Here is a 16,285-nt window from a genome sequence, read left to right as displayed (position 1 = left end):
AAACTGATCAGAGCCCATTTGTTGTTTTCCTCATAAATGTTTGTCCACTCTGGCCTGGAAATGCTGGTGATGCTTTGGGCCATTTCATATGGATTGTTCAGGGCATGTTTCTATGGTCAGCTCGTTTCTCACACACTCTAAGCCTTGACAGAGACATCTATCATAGCCACTTTCTCCGACTAGGGGAGAGAGAGGAAACACATCGCTGAGTATCATTAGTCAATGAAGAATTGATCTATAAATGCAGTGGTACATAAGAGTAAATTGCATTATCTTACAAAGGATTTGTCCGTATTCTGATCTACTAACAAACATGGGAAAGGGAAGGGGAAGGGGAAGGGCACTCCTTTAATTGAAACTTGTGTTGCTTTGTTGTTGTTTTATAACAGCTTAATTTGGCCCAACAACCATTTAAGCCATTATTTAATCTGCTGCCACCTCATAGACACCCCCCCCCCCCCCCCCCCCCCCCCCCCCCCCCCCCCCCCCCCCCCCCCCCCCCAGGAAGCCTAAAACAAAGTTAAAACATTTGCTTCACATCAAAGCCAAGAGGTGGCGCTGTGATACAGCATGTGAGTCCATCAGCTCACACTCAGAGTTTACTTCACCGTACCTCTCTTTCTGATCTGGACTGCTCCTGCCTTCTCTCTCCTTCTCTCTCCCCCTCTCTCCCTCTTTTCCCCTTTTCTCCTTCCAACCGTGTCTCTGCCCGTCCTGTCAGGGTCTCAGTGAGGACTTTTTGCTCTGTCTTGAGAAATTAGTGTTTACACCTGTGCAGACAGCAGACACACAGGGGGCTCAGCATGTTTACTGCGGGAGACCTGCTACAAACAGAGCACCACACAAGCAAACAGAGAGAGAGAGAGAGAGAGTGAGAGAGAGAGAGACTTCAATTAAAATATCTTTCTTGGCAAAGTAAGATCTACTTTTCTTTAAAATCTCATATCCAAACTACATGTATTAGAGATGTAAATTTGTTTTCCATTTTTTTGATTAGCATAATTTTATCGGTCTACTAGAAAAATGTAATCATTAAGGATAAAGAATAGCTCATTTTTAAAATCAGGATTGTCTCCTGAGGGACTGAATTGGCTCAAAGCATGTCATAGTATGATTTTCATATGGGCTTTATATATATATATATATATATATATATATATATATATATATATACATATATATATATGAAATAAAAGTCCTAAAACCATAGCAAACACTACTTGTTAATTACATAAAAAGTCATAATATAGACTATAGAAAACTAAAGTCAGGATGCATTAAAAATCGTTTTATAATCAGAATCGAATCCTGAGGTGCCTAGAGATTCCCACCCCAAATAATCATCCTTTTTAAGTATAGGCTGTCTCTCAACACCTCTCCAAACCCCTGAAGAGAAAGAGAGAACCAAAGAAAGAAAGTTGGCTCAGAACAAAAGTACAAGAGAAAGAAATAAGATTCTGGGCTCATGAAAAAAAGAAATAAATAACCGAACGCTATAGAGAGAGGCAACCGTTCCAGTTCTAATGATGCAAGGGAATGTTTTAGATGTGTGTCCAAGTATTTTCCCAGGTTGTTTCAGCTTATTCTGTGTCCAGTTGAGTTACCGTTTCTTTATTTTATGCTATAGCAGTTGCTTTAGTTTCCCTCTGTAAGGCAGTACATAGTGTCATATAGTGAGTTTGTGTTCATTTGCATAACTTTTGTTTCATGCGTTGTCTGTGTGGTGTTTCTGTAGGTGTATTTTTCTTTGTTAAGGTGAACTTCTTTTGTCTGCCTGAAAGCTCTTCCTCATTATGTCGCATGCATGTGGGGCTTTGTTTCATTTTCACTCTATACATTTGCAAATCTGTGTGCCTGAGCTTGGATGCTCCTCCTTTCCTAGCTCTCTAGGTGTGTGTTTGGGTGTGTGTGTGTGTGTGTGTGTGTGTGTGTGTGTGTGTGTGTGTGTGTGTGTTTCTGTCTTCCTGCTGCACCTCTCTCATGTGTGAGACTTAGAGCTGTCTGTCTCACCTGCTGTCTTTCTGCTCAGACAGCATCTGTTGCCTCTCATCTCATCTCATTGATATTCTTTTATTCTCCGTGACCTTCCTGCCTGCAGGGGGCCTATTCACCCAACACCCCTCCACCACTCGCACAGAAATCACATTTAGGCAACAAAAGTGTGCATTCGTCCTTGTAGTTTCTCCCTATTAAATAAGTCATATTAGCATTTCACATTGGATTAGATTTTAAAGGTGTGTCGGTTGGGATTTTTTTGTACTTGAATGTCTTTAAGGACAAGAAATTGGTTGCTACCCTTAAATAACAGTCACATTCATTTAGACCTGGGTGATGTTGTTCAAACAGCAGTTTTTCTTCTTTTAAATTACACCAAATTATAAATGTTAACCAGACACAAATCAGAATTCCAGAAAGGCTTTTTTTAATTGTTCTTTCAAAAAATTTAATGCACCCAGTAAATGACAGTACAGCACAGTTAACTATCAGGCCCTGGACACTATGTGTAAAGTGCATAAGCAGAATAAAGACACCCTTCATTTCTTTACTTTCCAGTCAAAGTGGTCTTTAAGTACAAGTGATTCATTTTTCAGCATCAGGACCTACAGAAATAAAGCAGAAAACACATTTTTAATTACACAAAAAAACATCATCAAACTAAATATAATGCATTTTTGCTTTATTGTGTCCTCACTTTGCATTTATTACAGCTTTCATTCATTTAAGAGACTAGCTTTCAGTGTTTCAAAGAAATGTACAGAGATGTTTTTCCCAAAGTTCAGTTTCTGCTTTTCATGATCCATGTAATCCCAAACGTTTGTATGGTAATGTATAATGCTCCTTATCTATTAAATACATCAGCAGAAATGTACTAAAACTGAGAGGCAATGCAGTTTGCCAGTATCACAGTATACCAGTATAGACAACGCATCTCCCAGCCCTGCATTTACCTCAGTAGTTCTACCTCTTTCTAAAGTAGCATCTTTAAAAAGAGTCCCACCTTTAGACCACCTTTGTCATCTCAAAAGAAACTTCCACTCAAACAGAGCTCAGTAGAACACCTGGATTAGCCCTAGATAGCCCAAATAATGCAGAGCATTACTGATAGATGCTGGGATTACTGTTATTCTACTGAACAGGGAGTGATGATTTTTAAGAAAAAGAATGACTGCCACTGAAATAATGTCTATACGCTGTCTGTCTTACTCCCCTGCACATTCAAGATAATGCGGGGGTCTTTAGTGTCTAGCCTGACTAACGGCTGAATGACTGATGTAGCGTGTCTAGCCGTGCCAGGGTTGTCGCACAGCAGCACAGAGCGACTCATTCTGATTCAAGGCAGAACATCATCATGGGACGGTAACCTGCACTTGTTGGCTGGTTCCATCTCCGTCCCATTTGCTTGCTCGCTCAGACTGTCAGATCAGGGGGCCAAGCACAATGTGCTGGAGAGAGAGAGAAAGGGAGAGAGAGGAAGTGAGTGAATGAGTGAGAGGGAGGAGCAGACCCTCTTCTTTTTTCCTCATCATGACATCTTAAGGCATCCATTATGGGCATAAATCATTTGCTAATTAAGCGGTGTTATTTAATTAAGAACGCCCAGTGCATGGAGATGTCATTAATCACGCCCGATTTAGAGCCATGCAGCGTCTGTGCCTGGCGGAGGGAGGGATCTGCAGGGACCCTGTGACACATCTGCAGAAAGGGGGGAGAGAGCGAGCCAGAGAGATAGAGAGAGGAGGATAAGAGGATAAAAAGAACGTGGGAGAGGGAGGGGAGTGAGAGAGGAAGCTTGATTGAGAGGGGTGTGAATGATGGAGAGAAGGAGACGATAAGGAGGGGGATGATTAAAAAACGGGTGGAGGAAAAACAGCGAGAGAGTGAGTGATAAAAAGGAAGTGGGGGGAGATGTAGAGGGAGGGAGGGAGGAGAGAGACAGAGGGTGTACAGCTAATTTTGCCCCCACTGTTCTGAACTGGGGAACGAAGGGCAAAGCAAGGTAACACACTGGAACTGCACAATATGTTGTCTGTTAGTTTCTGTGCTGATGTTGGCCTTTGCAACACTGATATTGCTAAATGCTTCAGTATGCAAATAAGCCCTCGAACCAATCACAGCTTAGTTTCTCAGAGGCATCTCACCACAAAGAAGATTCTTAAATGGTAGAGTGAGCATCACATTAAACACTGTCTCTACAAGTCAAGACAGTCTTAATTCTACTGTGAGCATAAATGGAATAAAATAATAATTAAAATAAATAGAAAAAAAAGAAATGTTGGGTGCAATAGAGATTGGAACCACACATTTGAAGATTTTAATGCCTCTCATAAAACATTATTACATGAAATGGTTATGAATACACTGCCTGAGATTTTGTATTACAAAAGTTTCTTAAACAGTGAATTAAAATAAAATGTTTAGTCCCTAAAGAAAACTATTTTTCCAGATATATCATTATTTCACCATTATCTTAAATTGGATGGACAGGAAGCCAATGAAAAGAGCCTAAAACAGGGGTAATGTGGTCCTGTAACCAGCCTCGTGGCTACATGCTGTACTACTCGAAAGCCTTCTTAAGTCCTATATACAGAAAATTGCAATAATCTAGACATATTTATGTAAACCAAAAGGTAAATTCTTTTTGTTAAACTAATGTAGGCCAGTCCTTAACTATGTCACAGTGTTGATTCAACAGTTTGTTTTTAATGCACTGCAAAGTGTGTCACTAGAAGTAGATGATATAGAAAAAATATATCATAATAAATAGAATCATGATATTTAGTTTTTCTGAGGTTTGATACACTGGAACAAACAGAATCCACCAGTAATACCACATTTAAACTGAATGCACATTAAAAAAAAGCACATTTTTTCCATTCAGTGTCTCACATACTGTATAATACTACATCCATTTAAGCAGGTATAATTGTCCTCTCTTGGACTCTTGGCGCAACGGTTGACTCAAGCCTTGCACAACGACACCACCTCAGGAACCTCCTCTACAGCTCTTATCAATGATGCGTGTAGTTAGTCATTATTGTAGAAGTAATAACAATCTACGATATATTCAAAATAGCTTATTATGCCATCATATATCCTGAAAACAGTGTTATACTGTAATGTCACCCAGCTTGCTACCGCAACCTATAGCACCATAATCACAGAACTAGTGTTTTGTTCACATTGTGCAGCTGTAATTGGTAGTGATAACAGGGTTTCCTCTGTCCTGTCTGTTTCTCTCAACCTCTGTAGTCTTAAAGGACTTGTTAGTGGCTGCTGCTGCAGCATTGTTTGTAGGGAGAGAGTTTGAAGACGACCTCCTGCAGTTCAGAATCTGCCTGTGATTTTCTTTCCACACCTTATAAACACTGTTATAACATCGCTGTGCCTCTCTCACTGACATGAACACACTCACACACATGCTCTGTCTGGGTCTCTAGATAAATGTCAAACTGATGGCAGCCAGGGTGAGGAGAGTGACATCTATACGCTGTGGTGTTGAAACCTCACCACAGGATCAATACTGAGTGAGAGAGAGAGGTGGATAGAAAAAGAGGGGGGGGGGGGGAGTAAACCATGTTTTGTCTGCAGTTTATCTCATCCTGTGAGGGGGCCAGGGGGGCAGAGCAGGGCAGATTTAACAAGGTCACTGGTGCCCTGAACTGCTGAGCTAGAGGCATCTTGACCTTAGCCTGCAAAATTGAAGACCTCAGTCAATGATGGATGTATTGTTTCTGCTACAACTCCCAGTGAACTAAAGTTAATGTTTTTTAACTTTTAGAAGTCACGATTATCGCAGGCAATAACAAAAGCATGATATATTTTGGTACCAATTATTTCTCACTCATTGAAATAAGCAGAGGAACTCTGTCAGATTCTGAGCTTTGAAGCAATATGACTTTTGTGTTTGTGAGTAGGAGGGCCTGACTGATATGATCTTTTTGATCATTGATGTTTTTTCAGCAGCTGAAAATTCCAATAAGTGATAATATAAACCAACATGTTTACATTTTTTTTATATTACATTTTACTTCATATTTTATTATATTTTACTTCAGTTATTGTTAAACACTGTTTTGCCACATGTAAGATTGTCATACTTCTTAAACCTAAATAAGCAACTCACATTCTTAAATAATCAAATTATTGTAGTGTTTTCGGTGGAGGTACCCATATTATGGTTTTGATTTCAATTAGTTAGCTTTTGCTTTTATTGTTTTTTCTTTTATTTGCTCTCTTTATAAAAGTGTTTTTTACACTAACACTTGTTATTCTTGTGCTGAAGATTAGAGTTTGAATGCATTTTACATGTTGTTATTCTATCTACAATAGTGTTCAGATTGACCAGTTCACACTGTGTTGCTGTCTTGCAGTTAAACAGAGGATCAGTCATTTTAGGTTTTGCCCTGTTTTTGGGAGATTAGAGTTTGAATCTCAGCAAAAGTCATCAGTTACCACTAATATTTTTTGCAGATACCAATAAAACCATGAGTCTTCAATATTGGCCGATATTATCAGACAACCAGTATATTAGTTGGATTATTTGAGTAAAAGCCATTTAGCTATTACATATAGCTGTATATACATTATCATTATTTATTACATACAGTTGTATTTTGTGGAAAGAAAACAATCTTCTACATTTTTATGTTGCTTTTGTCATTTCTTGACATTGAAACAAACAGAAAAAATCAAAAGTTCTGACTCAAACTTGTCGATACAATATTTAAACTAAATGTAAATTTAATTGTTTGCGCTGCTGTAATGAAATATTTTATTGTGTAAATATGCTTGAATCTCGTTGCAAAACAACGCTAACTATTCTTGTGGGTTAACTTGAGTTTCAAATCTGGTATAAAACTATGTGCGTTCAAAAAATTGTAAGAAATAAAGCAAATGTGCATGATAATTATACAAACAAGCTGTGCCACTCATCTTACTTTTTGGTACAGCTTTATGCTTAAGTTTGACTCTTCTCGTAGTTTTCTTTGTGTTCTCCTAGTCTGATAGAACTGGGACCTAGATTTACTCCTTCCAGCTCCTTCTCCCCACAAAACACTACCGCTGAGGCTAAGTAGGCCAGGGGGAGGGTGCTGTGCTGAGAGGTGTGGCTGCTGTGCTCTCGCAGGTCAAGCCAACAGGAGGAGTGCCTGTTCTGTTGTTACTGAGACGAGCAGAGGGGGTCCGCTGGGAATAGCAGATGCACATATAGCTAGAGCTATACATCAAGAGCAACATATTGTGTAGGGGTGAGAGAGAAAGTCTGTGTGTATGTGTATGCCGTGCTTGTATGTGTGCGAGAGAGAGAGAGAGAGAGAGAGAGAGAGAGAGATAGTACTTACCTCAGGCCACAGGATCCTGAATTACGGCTCAATATTCCTATCATATTGAGTGTGGCTTTACAAGCAGGAGATATCATAAATTAAACTGTTCCAGCTCTGTTAGCTGTCAGCTTAGCATTCAGTATTTCCCATAAAACCCAGCATGACATTTCTAAATATTGCACTCCATCCAAGTCCCCCTGAGGGAGAGTAAGAAAAAAATCTCTGTGTTCATTTACATTTGGTTTGAGTGTGATTATTTACTGCCTAATTGCTTATCATAAACAGTGCTAAACACATCTCCATGCGCTGGCTGATTGGAATTGTAAATAGAAGGGACGCCTGCGATAATGAGATATTGATATTCGCACTAGCTTCATTCGGATTTGTTAAACTCAGACTTATTAGTTTATATTACATGCATTTCAGTGAAAGCATTTTATGGTTGGTCTGCTTCTCTTAAAACTAAAGGGCTGATGAGGGCTTTGGAGACTTCCTGAGCCGGTGTGGTGTCATTGTGATTGAAACCAATAAAACTGGTTGATAGTGCAGTGGCTGCAACAGTGCTGCATGGACCTGCATTGTAGTGAAGCATAGAAAAGCACTGAGACACCTCACCAGAGAACTGTTTTAAAGGTTTTTATTTTTGCAAAAAATCTCATTTTGCTGTAAATGTAGTTGATCAGCCAAGACATATTTAATGTCTGATTTCTTTAGTTTTGCACTGGAGCTACCTGCTGTTTCCATGAAAATAGCATTGCATAGCTAAAATAGTAGTAGCAGCCATCTCAAAGCCTGAATCTAATCCATGTTTTCTCCATCTATAGACAACAGCAGGCATATACACTGAGATTTTGGATGGCAGAGAAAAAAGGACAACCTGAACATGAAAAAAATACAATTTATTTCACAACATATGGCAGACATTATCCATAGAGACAGTATTTTAGAGGAGAGGATTTTGTAGTGTTAGGAATCTTATGTCAAGCCTAAAATTACCCTTCTGTTAGAGCAGGAATTGAACAGCAGTCTTCTATATATGGGGTGAGGTTATCCACTACAGTATATAGCCAGTACAAATCAGTGACTTATGACTTTATTTAAGCATGAGCAGTCAATCATGTGGACCTGTTTTTTTCAATAAATATTTATTTTAGTAGGTCAGCACCTCCAGTTTTGCATGTACTCCACCAGAGGGGCGCCCAAGAGCGATGAAGCTTGTGGAACCTAAACTGACCAACTAGCTCTGTTCATTGTGTAATGAAAATAATTTAAAAATAATTTTACTTTATTAACATTACTTGGAAACATAAGTGCCTTAACATGCCACACACACGACTCAGAAGTCTGAAGTAACTTAGTGTGGCTGAACTGATCTTGATTGCTTAACTTAGAAAAGATTTCTCTGTTCTCAATTTTATATTTACAAGCCAGCATATTTTCACATCATTCATTGGGCAGGAAAAAATGTACCTTGTGTAGAATAAGACAACTGCTTTATACTGTTAACTCTAGCATTACCTCAGGTGCTGATTTAACCCACAGTGGCTAAAAATTTGTTTATGATTTATTTTACAGCATATATAAAATATGTTCTCCTTGATCTGCTTCCCTTGTATTACTGAATTTATAGTATAGCCATTTTGTAGAGAACGACTTACAAGCTGTTGTTACAGCAAGTCTTAGACTGAAAATGATTCTTGGTGGTCGCCATTCAGACTGTAAACAGTACCTAAACAAGGTAATTGAGCGGCCCTTTTTTGGTTCCATTGTCAGCTAAATTCTTTCCATCATGTGGCCTCTCCAGTCTAAACACAGCATGTTTAGTTGCATTGCTGCATGGCCAAGTGTCAGCTTTTTAGTCATATGTACACTGTGCATGCACATACTTCTGTTAGCTAAATGTGTTAACTTTGGACAGCTTCAACACTTTTCGTTACACCATGGCAAATCTGCACTGAAACAGCTTTTGATCAGTAATGGGCCAATATGAAATACAATTGTTACATATGCTGACCCATATACTATTAGTATACTCTGAGGGCAAAAGGGCAGGGGCCTCAGGCCTTGACATACAGTGACATTAACCACATAAACATTTACGAGCTGCACTGGTATTGCTCCCCTTGAAATTCAGTGAGGGCTATTTGCATTGAAGGAATGAAGACACAAAAATGAGTATTTAAAAATCACAAGTGCTGTCAAATATCTGGAAGCCTTTGGTCATCGTGGTTGGTTTGATCTCTTTAGCAGGAGAAAAGGCTTTATGAGTGAGAGCTAAGCAGCCGAGCACCAGGTTGATGGAGGCTGAAGAGGTGGTGCATGCATATTAATGTGCATGGCTGGAGCCCTCCAGACCTCATGGGCTTACGGTGCAACTGGTAAACGCTGTGGTTGGACATGCCTTCTGAGCTCACACTCAAATTCATTTAGAATCTTGTCACGGCCATTGTCAACTCTAGAGGAAAGAGGGCTCCTCAAAGCGCTTGAGCTCCTTCCTCAAACAAGAAAAAAGCGCTAGCGGGAATGACTATGCAATTTTGCAATTTCTCACGTTCTTGATTCGGAGCAACAAGCAGAACATCTGTGACCTCTTTTCTGCAGATTCCCAGCACAGGGTCTGATTTTAACAAGCCTGACCACTGGAGGTTATAATTAACAGAAGGGGACACTGGGCTCAGTGGCAAATAGGAGCCTTAGGCAAAGTGGTGATTTTGCATATGCGACTGGCATTTTCCCAAAGGGCTGCTGTATAGTTTTACAGTGGATAATCACAGCACTATGGTAATTTCTCTTTCTGTGTGTTCACTGGTGCCTCACTTCAGTGGGATTCATGTGTAATGGGGGCCTTCAGCCTGCTCTTTCTAGCGTAATGAGAGGAGTGGCACTATGACTTGGAAAGCATGCTGATTTTGTGATAGAGCTATGTAAGTGTTCTCAGCAGATTGCTGTTTGTCAGTGTTAAAAGATTGTCTCTCCTTTGTGTGTATGCGTGTCTTTATTTTTGCATGGGTGGTGGAGAGTGCATGTGTGGGCAGGTGGTTTTTGGGGGAGCCGATTCCTGCTGGAACCGTTGCGTGGATGTTTCAGCACGCAGTACCCTTCCTCATTAGGTCACTCGCCTCGCACCGCATTAAAATTTCAGCCCTCATGAATAAGTCAGAGCCCCCAGCCTTTAATCACGGGGGGTATGAGGAAAAGAGAGGGTGAGAAAAATTTTGAGAGAGCAGAGAGAAATAGTGAAATTGAAGAAGAAATGTGGGGAAATAAGAAGGGAGGGGAATTTAAGGCTGAGGTAAAGACCAGCACTCATAAAAAAACCTCCTTCCTGCATTTTGTTGCAGGATAAAAAAGGAGGAACATTGTTATTTTCTGAAAAAGGAAAACCTGACACCTGCAGCACTGAAAGGAAGGTTCTGTGCTTGCTGTTCTGTTTCACCGTGATGCAGGAGCCTGACAGAGTGCTCCAGATTTATCGATTAGAATTGCGGCCTGCATGAAGGACTCCCCGTGGGATCGTTATGGTGACTGGCAGCATTCCAGAACTAGAAGGTGTTCTAAAGTGACTAAACATCGTGACAAATTTGCATTCTAATCACACAGGGCCTTACTCTGTTCACCCCCTCTCCTTTGCTCTAATGAGGGCCTCTCCTACAGGCTTAAAGGATGGAATGTGGATGCAGTGAGATAAATCACACGTGCCGTAATAGAGGGCTTTTGGTGGCAGTTAGGAGGTGGTTTGATGCATATGGTGTTTGCACAACTAGACACATGAATGAATGAGGAGGAAGGAAATGTGATGCAAGGATGTGTGGGTTTTTCCTTTCTTGAATAATAATAATCACACTCCTGGCTCTTGGTTTGATGGGTGAGTGTATGTAATGCTGTGCTGTTGGGAGGAAATGTCAGCTAATGGCAAGAGGAAGGGAGAGATAATTGGCATTCATTAAGTTGAGAGCCTGTTAAACCTGTCTGTGCTCGTTAATAGGATAATGAGATTACGGTTTGGGAGTGAGGCGGGAGGCGCTGGGGGTGCAGGTGGCAGGATTCAGCTGCTCTTGGCTGAACCGATTTCATTCCATCAGCTGCAAATACGAAATGCTGTCGGCCACAGCCACAACAACTCTCTAACACCAGCCCTTGTTCAGTTTACCTTCTTTAAGCCTTTGATTTTTGAATGCAATTAAACCAAGTCTGGGTAGAGCGAAGCTACATTGTCAAATAAAAGTTTCTTGAAGAGATTTTGTATTTGGTTTGCAGTTATTTTTGTAAGCGCAGCTACTGATGTGAAAAAGGTTTGAGGTTTCCAGGAGAATCTACAGCTTTATCTCTAATTATTAGGAGCCTGTACCTGCAACTGCTTTATCACAAAGAGCCACTGTGACACCTGAACAATGCAATGGGAGCTGATTTTCTACTCTGTGATTGCGAAGTCAACTAAACGTCCATAGAGGCTCTGCCTGATTCAGCAGGTAAAATGTTTGTGCCTTTGTGCTTGTGGAAACTGATTGAGTGCGACAGCTAACATCATGACACTTTGCAGTAGTGACCGTTTTTTTTCTTTTCCCCTCTCTCTCTCTCTCTCTCTCTCTCTCTCTCTCTCTCTCTCTCTCTCTCTCTCTCTCTGTCTGTCTGTCTGTCTTTCTCTCTGTCTCTCTGTCTCTTCCTGCAGTCCGCACATGGTCACAGAGTACATGGGCATAAGGAATGAGAGCTTTATGAAAATGGCTGCTGTTGGTACGTGGATGGGAGACTTCGTGACTGCATGGATGGTAAGGTGGTTTTAAACCACACCTGCTTTTAATCCTCGCTATCTTTTTTCTTTGCCCCAAACACCTAATGGAAATTCCCTAAATTCTAAATCCTTTGAGCACATGAAACATTGCATCGTGCTTTGGCTCATTTAAACTGATGTATTGCCTTTTCCAGCATTCCTCTGCTGCAACAACAGAGGGAAGGAAAGATAAGTGGAATTTCTTGAACTCAGGAGTTGATTAAATGAGACTGCAGTGTAACAGGCCCTTAAAGCAGTGCTTCTGCGGTTGCAGAGCAGAGGTGAAACCCACCGCTGAAACATGATCTGTGCCAGGGTTTTCCCTTGTGATGTGCAGGAACAGACAACACACAATGAAACCTTTATTGCAGTGTCTGCAGGTATAAGCATGCGTACCATAGCCCCCATATTTCAGATATTTCATATTTCACACATTTAAACTGATCAGCACCGCTCCCTTATACCTCCAGGATGTTGTATAGGGATCCTCTTGAGCCACTCTCAGGCCCCCTTTTCTCAATGAACAGAATGCATACATACAACTGAACTAAATAGAATGATACATATTTTAGAACTGTACAGCAAAATAATTGTATGAAATACAGTTATACTATATGGCCAAAAGTATGTGGACACTATCACGCCTATATGATCTTTTTGGACATCTCATTTCAAAACTAGGGCTTTTAATGTGAAATTGCTTTGTCTTTGCAGCTATAGCAGCCTGTACTCTTCTGGAAAGGCTGAAATATATGATTTATGTTCATTATTGTATTAATGTAACAGCTTAAAACGCATTCAAAACGAAAGAGAGAAAAAAATTAACCCTTTAAAATCCCAGGTGTATTGCATCCTTAACAGAAGTAGTCAGGGACTACACTGACTACAGTGCAAACTGACTTATTCTTATAATGTAGAAGTGTTTGTGCCTTTGGACCTGGTCATTACTGGTTTATCTCAGTGACCAAAGCAGTTTCTGTTTTATAACAAGGGAATCAGAATACACTTCATCTCCATAAATCAGCACACTTATTATCTCCATAAATTACAAGGGCCCGTGTGTGGATCCAGTCTGCTGTTCCTCGCTCTTGTAACAATATAACTTAGTCGTTACTTGACACTTTATAATACTTAATGAAAAATGATACTTCTCAAGAATAACTGAAAGAAATGCCTAGACTTTAACAGGTTGAAGTTCATGCATGAAGTGTAGGGCATTCTGAGGTCACAGTGACACGGCGCTGTCAGCTGTGCTGTCTCCAGGCTCAGCTCCACTACACTGTCCACCCACACTGCTTTGGGACGAGGATCATCTGGGACTGAAGTGTCTATAGAGGATGAGCAGCTCTGCCACTTTCAACTGTATACATGTGTGTTATTGTGTGGGGTTGTGTTTGCAAAAGTGTGTGTGTGGATAGGAGCAGCTTTGACAAGCCTCTGCACCCTGCCTTATATTAGTATGCCTGACAGGGAAAGAAAATGGAGAGAGGAAGAGTGAGAGATGCACAGAGAGAGAGAGAGAGAGAGAGAGAGAGAGAGAGAGAGAGAGAGAGAGAAGGCTCAAAAAGTGCTGAATCGAGACATTACTTTAGGCTTTTTTACATTCCATTAATTCAACAAGGCTCTTTCTCAGTGACCTCCTCTTCTCCTCCATGAAGTTGTGCATTTTTTTTTTCTGGGAAACGTGTCATGGTCTAAGGAGGCAAAACACACACACACACACACACACACATACATGCACGCAGACAGTTTGAGACCGCTGGCCTGAACAGAGAGATTTGATGCCAGGTCTGTCCCGCTGGGGGGACGCGCTGTGTGTGCTCTTGCCTCAGGGTACGTTAATCTATTGACACGCTAACCTTGGACAAAATGTGTCACCCTGAAAAGGCCAGATTTGCATAGAAACAGAGAGAAGGAGAGAGAGACGGAGCAGAGAGGGATAGAGAGGCGGCCGAGTTTAATTACTTTTACTGATTGCTCAAGGGTGATATTTTTCTCCCAAACAGCAGTAAACTTTGACAGGAAGAGCGTGCTCCGACTGTGAAATCTGTCTGCACTAAGCTCAATTGTCCACTCTTCAGCTTTATAGAAAGAGCTGGAGGAGTAAGATTAGATCTAAAAGTGTTTGGCAGTGTTTGTGAACATTTATTAAGGATGCACCAGATTAACACCGTGTGACCAGATGCATCATCAGTGTTTATCAGTATTTCCCTTTTACTGATAGCAGTATTGAAATCAGTTTTGTTTAAGAATTAAGAAAATATTTAAGAATAAGCATTAAAAATATAGAATGTGTTAATATAATGCTTAAAATAATACTAACATGCCTGTGCAGTTTCACAAGTTTTGAATAATTAGTAGGAAGCTTTAAAATAAAGAAATTTTAAATGTGTCCAAAATAATGCACAGAGCCACAGATGGGCTTCTAGGTGGCCCAAACAAATGATTGTTAATATAGAGTAATTGTAAATAGTTCATAATGTTTAGCCCCAGTTTTATTCATGACCTATTCTCATCCATTAGCTAGGCCTACTCCTCTGAGCTGCCAAGGTAGGAGTGTGAAGGCTAGCATGTGCTTCCTGAGACATGTGACACATCACCACATCTTATCAAACTGCAACTAATGCAGCATCTGCTCAACTGCCAGTTCTTTGGCTAAAAGATGGCAATGTTGGCTACCAATGTACTGAGGAAAGGGTGGAGAAAGAGGGACATCCTACCCACCCACAGAAAGCAAGGCAAGTTATGCATTCTTGGACCACAGATGGCTGTGGTATCGCCAGGGATCTAATTCATGATCTCCTAGTGATAGAGCACTTAGTTTGTTCTCAAGGGCCCTTTTGGTACTTTTTAAATCTTCCTATAAAATAATGAAAAGTACTATCATGGCAAGGTGTATATGGTAATTAATGTGTATACTGTATGTGGTAGCAGTGTAAAGGCCTCTATCTGTATTTCATTCTGAAACAGATAAAACTCAGCATTTTGTCACCGCATGAACTATGAATAGCACAATTACATTTGTTCAGATTTACTGACACCCGCTCATCTTCTCTGTCAGGTGACGGACATGATGCTGCAAGACACGCTCTACCCAGAGTGGGGACAAACCGCCCGACGCTTCTGGAAAAAGGGCAACAACAGAATTGTGCTTTTCTGGTGAGCTACAGGGTGAAATTCTCAGATTTGTGAAGGAAAAAGAAACATGACAGCTGTGTCAAATCAACAGGGAGCAGCATGTGAGATGTTGTTTCTATATACGAGTCAGAGTGTTTCACAGAGTAGGGCTATAAGAGATGTTTGTTTGTTTGTTTGTGTGAGTGCATGTGTCTATAAAGACCTCTAATTAATTAAAGTCAGTCAGAAGGTCATCACACTACCATGCCCCCTTCAACAGCACAGTGTCACTGAACACTGCAGGTCTCTGAGCTTTATGTGGTTGATTTCGTACAGCTTTGATGCGGTGAGACCTCTGCTCCACTTTAAAGGGCCCATATCATCTTTTTTGAAGATTCTAAATACCGTTTCGAAGCATACAGATGATTCCATGGATAATGTCATTTGTGTTCCACAGATACCACATGTACAAATATATATGATAATGATCTACAGCACAAGGACAGCAGTATTTTTGGGTGCCCTTGCCCACTGTAACTACACTTTGAAGTTACTAATCTAACTAATCTTGAAAAATAATCTTTAAAATACTTGGCACAGAAATCTTATGACTTTTTACATTGATGCTGAATCCATCTCATTGGATTGACATCTCATGCTTGAAACATCGTTTTTCACGAGTCGTTCAGTTTCTGATAGATATTTTTTTCAAATATACATTTAATTGTGTCCCTCAACAGTCACTCATCCCTGGTCACTGAACACTGTCACCCATTAAAAATATTTATCATTTTCCACAAGTCACATGTTCAACCAGTTGCATCATCCAATTTTTGAAAAAAAAAAAACTCTCATTTTCTCCCTTCATTTTAAATGACATTGTGAAAATGACTCGTGGTCACTTTGAAAGTACAATTATACCTATTACCTAAATTATAGACTTATTATTTATATTTATATATTTATTTATATTTATAAATTATAAAAGTAAATCATTAGAATGTCCTTTAGCATAGATGCTAGTTCATTCTCTATATTTGCTAAGTCCGTGCTAAAACCCTATCAGCACATTTTT

At 40.2% G+C, this 16,285-nt stretch overlaps 1 protein-coding gene across 3 annotated transcripts in view; it reads left to right on the top strand.

The window, feature by feature from the left end:
- The window catches only part of tmem117 (transmembrane protein 117), a 54,360-nt gene that overhangs the window by 29,798 nt on the left and 8,277 nt on the right, over window positions 1-16,285 (top strand). For all 3 annotated transcript variants that reach the window (XM_017699390.2, XM_037542979.1, XM_017699389.2), the window contains exons 4-5: window positions 11,992-12,091; window positions 15,155-15,252. In XM_017699390.2, the coding sequence (XP_017554879.1) occupies window positions 11,992-12,091; window positions 15,155-15,252 (198 nt within the window). The remainder of the gene's footprint in view (window positions 1-11,991; window positions 12,092-15,154; window positions 15,253-16,285) is intronic.

This window comes from Pygocentrus nattereri, chromosome 11 (genome assembly GCF_015220715.1).
Source record: "Pygocentrus nattereri isolate fPygNat1 chromosome 11, fPygNat1.pri, whole genome shotgun sequence".
Taxonomy (NCBI): Eukaryota; Metazoa; Chordata; class Actinopteri; order Characiformes; family Serrasalmidae; genus Pygocentrus; species Pygocentrus nattereri.
The sequence above is the reverse complement of the archived record's forward strand: the minus strand, read 5'-3'. Positions and strand labels throughout refer to the sequence as shown.